At 42.4% G+C, this 7,277-nt stretch overlaps 1 protein-coding gene and 1 long non-coding RNA gene across 2 annotated transcripts; one reads left to right on the top strand and one right to left on the bottom strand.

Annotated features, from left to right (window-relative positions):
* Positions 1-87: 87 nt before the first annotated feature.
* Positions 88-7,252, bottom strand: LOC111271905 (uncharacterized; the record flags this gene model as incomplete). Its single annotated transcript, XM_022852946.2, has 2 exons — positions 4,436-7,252; positions 88-404 (listed from the first exon to the last, which is right to left on the bottom strand). Coding segments are annotated over exons 1-2 (462 nt in total), but the record flags the coding sequence as incomplete, so codon positions are not given.
* On the top strand, positions 413-3,858 carry LOC111271914 (uncharacterized). The gene is made up of 2 exons (XR_002687211.1): positions 413-2,407; positions 2,886-3,858. It is a non-coding gene; the product is annotated as an uncharacterized LOC111271914 (long non-coding RNA).
* Positions 7,253-7,277: the final 25 nt, after the last annotated feature.

The raw sequence follows: 7,277 nt of genomic DNA, 5'->3' as shown, positions 1-7,277 counted from the left end.
TATATACTATATATATATATATATATATATATACTCCGATTACACAGAATACAAAAAGCTCGAACTAATTCAGTAGACAGAACTGACCTTTAGAAATCCGCTCCGTATGCAAAGGCGCATACGGGACATAGTGTCGAGGACGTGTTTGAGCAGTTTTTCACAGAGGAGTGCCTGACACGCCACTGTTCGGACGACGGCATATTCTCGATAGCGATACTGGATATCGATCGGTTCTGACCGTTGAAACGTGGCAAGGAGCACTTTTGCATCAAGCTGTTTGATAAGAGCGAGTGCTGCTCGACAAACGGGTACCCCGTAAAGGCAACGTTCGGCAACAACTTCACACAATTTAGTCCACAGATGCAGCGACTGGAGGTAGGTCTCCGGGCCAGAGGAAGATGGTTCTGAAACCATTTCATTGAAAAAAATGCACAGGTATCTCACAAATTTTACTGCGTGTTTATCGCATCATATTTTTAGGTTTCCAATACGATGGTGGTGAACATTTCTCTACGCTTTGCAGTAATATTCATATAGCTTTGCGAAGTTTGGTTCGGAGAAAAATCTCTCTTTTGAAAAACACCACACCCCCAACCATCAGAGTTTGCAAGGCAACTGTTTCCTTTGTAGTGAACGATCTATTTTTTTTGGGAGTAGAACGTAACTTGCAAATCTTCAATCTGCAACATAATTTTGTTGCATTTACTTTGTATTGCACAAGTAGCGTTTGTATATTTATATGCATATTCTACAGCTAACTGAAGCGCCGCTTCTGCAATTTTAGGAGAACAGATAAGTGCACTAAGTTTTAAGATCGCTTTATTAGTCTGTTAGCCAAATATTATTTGAACGGAAGAAATAAAATTAACGAACGTCAATGCCTTGGCTATGCCTACTCAATCTATGACGATATATCATTTATTCAGCATATACAGGTGCCATAGCTAAGTACCGTGCACAATTATTCCCAGTACATGTAGATGAGAACTCGAAACGGTATTATACGTTTTGTTCGATTATTTTTCATAACCCGACGAAGCTGAAAGACGGCGTCTCGTTATAGTACACATTAGGTCTCACGTGTCATTACCTAATACTACATCCACTCGAATAAATCTATGTATAATAGAGTAGCGACAGAGGCACCCATTAGCGGATTTCGGCGTCACGATTCTGATGTCTCACCGCCAGTGCTGAAGTCACCGTTCCCGGTACCCCGATGGCTCTAACCGGAAATCATCTAGCTGCTATTCTTGAGTATCGAAAATCGTCCCCTCTTAATCTATTTCTTCATCAGCGACAGAAGTTTTTCAACGGCGAAAAAAGAAACCGCCAAAGCAGTTGTTTTTGATGAAACGTTCTGATGTCGACCGTAGACGAATGAACATAATGACAGATCCATCGCCAAATGATTGGCCTATCTACAATAGTGGAGTACGTCCGCCACTGGGTGGTGTCCCTGTTTGAAAAACATATGGCAAAAGTTAGACGACGTTACAATAACAACTGGCTTGCTTGCTTGCTCGTGTCAACGTAACGATTGTCACCGCCGTATGCCGAGTGCGCCAAATCGACTATGCCCGCAAGATCGTTTCGTTCAGATGGTGCTTCTTCCTTCTAGCTCACGCACATAATCAGCTAGAGCGCCCGTTCACTGACCAAGAGCCTTCTCCTTTGTTGATGACGGATCCTCAGCTGTCGCGATCGCGGTGCTCGCATAACAGTTCAACGACATACAATATGTTCCACGCAACGAAATGCGCCGAATCGTCATGCTTGTCTAGCTGCACCTAATGTATGTTCGTATTCTGCTGAATCCAGCTGAACTTCAGCGACTCCTCACGAGGCAGTCATCTACCACGGTGTCGCTAGTGGTCGTATAAATGCCGCTAAATGGATGCCGAACGCACGTCAAGGCATGAAAATATGCTGTAGCCAGAGAAACAGCATTTCATTACGATTTGACGGCATCAGCTTCCGTCACCGAACGAGCACCGACCGCATCGTAGACGAGGAAAGAAAGTCGCGTTTCACGCATCGAGTTCGGTTTTGAATATATATTCTCTTGTTTCGATATTATGCCTCGTTTCGTTCGGGACAACAAGACATGGATGGTATGGATAGATTTAAGATAAATACGTACCTGTACCATCAACTAGTATATTATTACCGTAAGAAGTGTTACACTTTGCCAGGATGGTGTTGCTTCATTTTTGCCAGTGTGCGCTGTGGATCGTTGGATAAATTTATAGATACGTATCAGCACCTAAGGGTACGGAAGGTCTAGTTCATGTAAGGTACTATTTGGCCTGCTAACTTGAGTGATTTGGGTTGTTCGTCAGATGTGATGTACTGACGTCATAAGGAACACTCGTCATACGCGTCAGTCGAAAATGATGCGAAGCAGGTGTGATGCGTCGTCAAAACCAAATGTTTATCGTATATGACCGTTATTTACTCGAGGCAGTGTCGGTATGGAGAGTAGTTACGTTAGATTTCGGGCATATCAACTTAGATCTGCTCAGTACTAGTGTTGATTGCTATTAGATTTCAACAGAAATATAAACAATATACAAGCTTCGAAGCATGTGTACGACAATTAAATAGAAAACTCGAAATGCTTTGCCAAAAAAACCCGTCGCATCCGACATCTCTACGTGAAATTAAATCAATCTCGTTAAAATACATAGTATAGCACACGTATACTACTTCATTAAATATACTAGTAAGTCAAATTTGTTATGTTATAATTTCGTCATACCCCTTTCCCAAATTCTGATACTGAGAACCTTTATCCACATATATGTAGATGAAGTAACAACCTCCAGACGAAACAACAGATGCTCAACGTAAAACATATTTCAGAATTTTATCGTTATTAACAGGTAATTTACTCGATACGAGTCACCGGCAAGCACCTGTATTTGTTCACTGTACGTTGATACTATCGGGCAGACGACGAGAGCAGCTGGTACAGACGATGAAGGAAGAGACCTTTGTGCTGCTAGAACAAGAGCTTTCTAAAGCCAATAATAATAAGCTGTATGAGTAGTTGTCAGAGGGATCGGATGAATCTAAAATCGATCGTGAACGTGCAATAGCTGGTTTGTAGTGGACCTTTGTTCTGCGACAAGATTTGCTTTTAGCACAAACCGAGAGCAAAGAGGCACGGAGAAGGTAGCCGCATTCGAGCCGTTGGATGATGACTGCCTTTCTCGACGAAACAGATACTGGCAAAACCGAAGAACATTTGTTGTGCCGGTAGTGAGTTCGCGATTGTCTGTTACAGCTGAGATGCAAAATTTTTTCTAGACATTCACATATATGTTACTTTTCGTAATATAGGGAAGATATTTTTCGATCTGTCTGCATATAGGAAACAGGATTAAATTCATTTTCTGTATCTCTAAACTGGCCACATTAAGTGGATGTGCTTTGAATTAAATTTAAAACGTATTGTTTATGAATATATATCGGCACAACAAGTGGGTAAAACTGTAGCCTCCACATCTAAAATTCCCTCGATGATGTGCACAGGTTTCATTAACAAACATATAGGAGAGTATGAAATAGTGCATATATTTAAATTAAGCTAGTATAGCTTGAATATGGAAGAGATAAAGAAAAAGATTTATCCTCAAGTATTATATTTACGGTGATAATTAGTACATTCAGCGAATTAGCAAGGCATCAAAGTCTAGTAACATGGCCGAAATAAGATTCAACTAAATCATCATTGAAGTTAATTTGCGCACTTTGGTGCAGACACAGCATAGTTGAATCGTTTAGGATACATAGGGCTTCGATAATCAAACTTATCAAAATAAAAAAAAAAACAACGTAGCTTGAGTAGTTGTACTACGAGTTTTTTAATCTAAAAACTCACAAAAAAGTTCTACCTGCCATAATTTAAATGCGGCTGGGTTAGTAGGACGTCCGGTAAACAAACAGAGTTCCCGAGTTCGATTCCCATCGGAGAGTCAGAAAGTTTTGAGAATTAGCTTGCCAGGTAGTTTTTTTTTTGACCCGCATGAACATCGTTATACTCTCTACTTATATTATAATCGATGTACGTACTGATCACGTCATAGACAATATTGTTTACTGCATTGGCGCAATCGTTACTAACGCCCTCTAACGAAAACTTGATTCATATGTAAGAACGATGTTCCCATCTCAGTATAAGAACCGCAGTTATACTAAGCTATTTTATGAGGGTCCAGATTTGTTTCTCTAGCTCTCGAAAGAAAAAGATTGACCTCGACTCGAGAATAGCAAGTTATCTAGAAGTGACAATAATATAAATAATAGTATACTTCAACCTATATCATTGGTCGATTTCGAAGAACATACTGATATATTGCTGTGTGCTGTTCACAACACCACAAGAATATGCAAGCATAAATTTGGCAAGCATAAATATCGCACTACTTACCTTGCACCGATAGTAGGATCGCCTGTAGAATGGTTGCTTCCTCATTACAAAGACATCCGCTACGGATCCGCTCAAGGGCAGTGTCCATGTTGCAGCTTTTGGAAGCTGCCGATAATACAGGTAATCGTTCTAGTGGGAGCCTCATCCGGAAGGCGCGCAGAGAAACTTGAAGCTCGAAGAGTGATTCCTGTCGGTCTCCTGAAGTCTCACGTTGACCCGACTAGCCAGTTTTACTGACCGAATCGTTTACTGCGGCCGTCAGTCTAATCAGCGATTTCGTCGCCTCTTCGGTCTATAAATTATCCAGTAACTAGGATTCCATAAGAATGCACCTCGGAAACAAACGCAACACTGTCGTGACTTGCGTCTGTCCACTGCATGAGTAGAATTGACTACGGCCGCAACGATCTCTAATCATAACGGAGATATGACAACAAACCAGCCGGTAATCAGCTGAGCTGGGAAAAATCAACTGCCCGCCAACGGGAGACATCGAGGCTAAATTTGTTCGCTTCAGAATATTCGCGTCGAAATCTGTAGCTGTGTGACACACGTTTCCTATAGCAAAAATAGAGTAGACGTCGGACAAAAGCGGCGCTACCCGCCCTTTTGTCTCATCATGCGCTCAGCGATTCCCATGCGTGAGTATCGGCAGCAACAACACGGTAAAGCAAAAGGACCATCAGACCTCAACTGTCTGAAGATGTATCGCCTGCAACGGACTCTTCGGTGGTCCTGATTTTGTTTTTGTTTCACAACACCATTTAGGGATGGAGAAAATTTCGCGATCGGTTATATTGAAGAACGAAGCAGTTGTCGGACCACGGATGATATTAACACTGTTAGTGTTGTAACACTGTATTATAACACTGAATTTAATCGTGAGGTTGCATCCGTGAACTCAGTAAGTTTCCTTCCGTGTACTAACTGCTTAGTAGCAACGGCTACTCGAAATTTTGGTTATGTGCCGTCGCCGTTACGTCCCATTAGTCTGTATAAGCAACGGATCTGTCTAGAGTTGGCTAAACCCCAACTGAAATTGTCGTGTCGACACTTGCGTTTTGACAGCCTGACGGATTCGCTTGTGCAGGTGTCATTCGGGGCTCAAGCAACACTATCGTTGACGAGTGGTTAAGTTCCTCTGGGGTATTTGGAGCTCGGTGAAGTGCATTAAGGTCATTGTCAAGAGAAGCATTATTCTACTATTGTTCATTATTACCATACTGCAACTGGGGTTGCACCCCAGCTCAGGGTACATACACACAAACCGTAATTTTAGCAACACGAAAGAGGAGACCGAATCGTACCTCAGAGAAAACTCCACAGTCAAGAATTAGTTGACGACCCAATGTTTGGAATCGCACGGGAACAACGAACCGCCCAATCGCTGTGAGAGCCAGCTCAGTTGCTTTCTACTGATTATCGACAATGACCAGCTTTGCGTCAGCGAGCGACCTATGTTGATTCTAGTGGCCGTCGTCGTCACCGCCGTGCAAAGTCTATTAGCGGCGAGTGCCACACTGTCGCCCTCGGTCCTACTATCGGCAGCGGTTTCGTCGGCAGTCGTAATCGAACCGCCACGGCTGCCACTACACCATACACATGACTTCTACGCGGAGACACAGCCAGATAGAGACACCAAAACAATCTACCCTTTCCCATATCTTCGGTGCTCCAAGCGAGCAGCGTGAGTGATCCGACGCTCAGCTGAGTTAGCCCTGCAATAACCACAGAGGCGACGGCGGCAGGAGACGAATACGAACATGCTAAGATCTGCTGCGATTGAAAAAAGAGAGAAAAAGGCGCCCTTTCCCGTCTCTCGGATTCGATGGCCGAGAGAAATGGTCGTTTCGTTGTTAGTGTGATCACCTTTGCGCGCTTGTATGCCGGTAGATCAAACTGCACTCAACGAGAGTGATATATGAACAACGTTTGAGCGTATAGCTGTATGAAAAAAACAAGTTACATTTAGCCATGCCCTTCTTAAGTCTCTGTTCAAGAAGCCAGCCCCTCCTTTCGAAAAAGAACTGTGTCAACGCCCGGTTTCGAACCTATCGACGCCTCCCTTTTTTATAAAATTGATCGCTCTTTGATGAAATCGATCACTTTCGCGTGCTATTCAAATTCACGGTGAATATCATATTGGGTTATTATTTGTCATTAGCTTCTCGGTGGCCAGCTATAATTATCGATGTCTTTAGAAAGCAGTCATCTCTAGCGTGTGTATTCTTGGACAAGTTTGATCGTTTAAATGGTCAGTGTCGAAGAACTCTGCCTAAAAATACAGTAGTTTCAAAAACAAAAGGGGACTAGCAAATGCACTACGTCGCTTTTGCCATAGCGAAGCTGTCCCCCAAACCTCACAACAGGTTGTTTTTGTAAAGGTTAAGGCTAACATAAGATGACATATAGAACTCGATTGTTTTCGTACAGCTTGAAAGAGGGCAGAAAACAAGATGGACTTATTGCGCTCACGCATTCACTGCGCATTTTTGCGTTTTAACTTAGTTTAACGTAAAACTAAGACTGCACTTATTAAATGTGAAACGTTCCTTGCTTAACGGTTTCCGTATGTGTGTGTGTGTGGGTAATATTTTGTGCCTTTTTTTGGTCAAATCATATCTGTATGTACGTAGATAGTTAGCAGGATATAATTTCGCTGTTAGCGATTGTGATTTTCTAAGAGCGAACTCTAAATAAAACAAGAGACGTGAATTATTCATTCATGTGTTGAATTTCCGTCACTTGAATTCGAGTGAAGGTACTATGTTACGCATATCTACCTTGTTTCTACCTGATCCTTCTGTATAACTCCGTGGGATTGCTTTTCGAGGTACTTACA

The sequence above is a fragment of the Varroa jacobsoni genome, unplaced genomic scaffold (assembly GCF_002532875.2).
Source record: "Varroa jacobsoni isolate VJ856 unplaced genomic scaffold, vjacob_1.0 contig01255, whole genome shotgun sequence".
In the NCBI taxonomy this organism is placed as follows: Eukaryota; Metazoa; Arthropoda; class Arachnida; order Mesostigmata; family Varroidae; genus Varroa; species Varroa jacobsoni.
The sequence above is the reverse complement of the archived record's forward strand: the minus strand, read 5'-3'. Positions and strand labels throughout refer to the sequence as shown.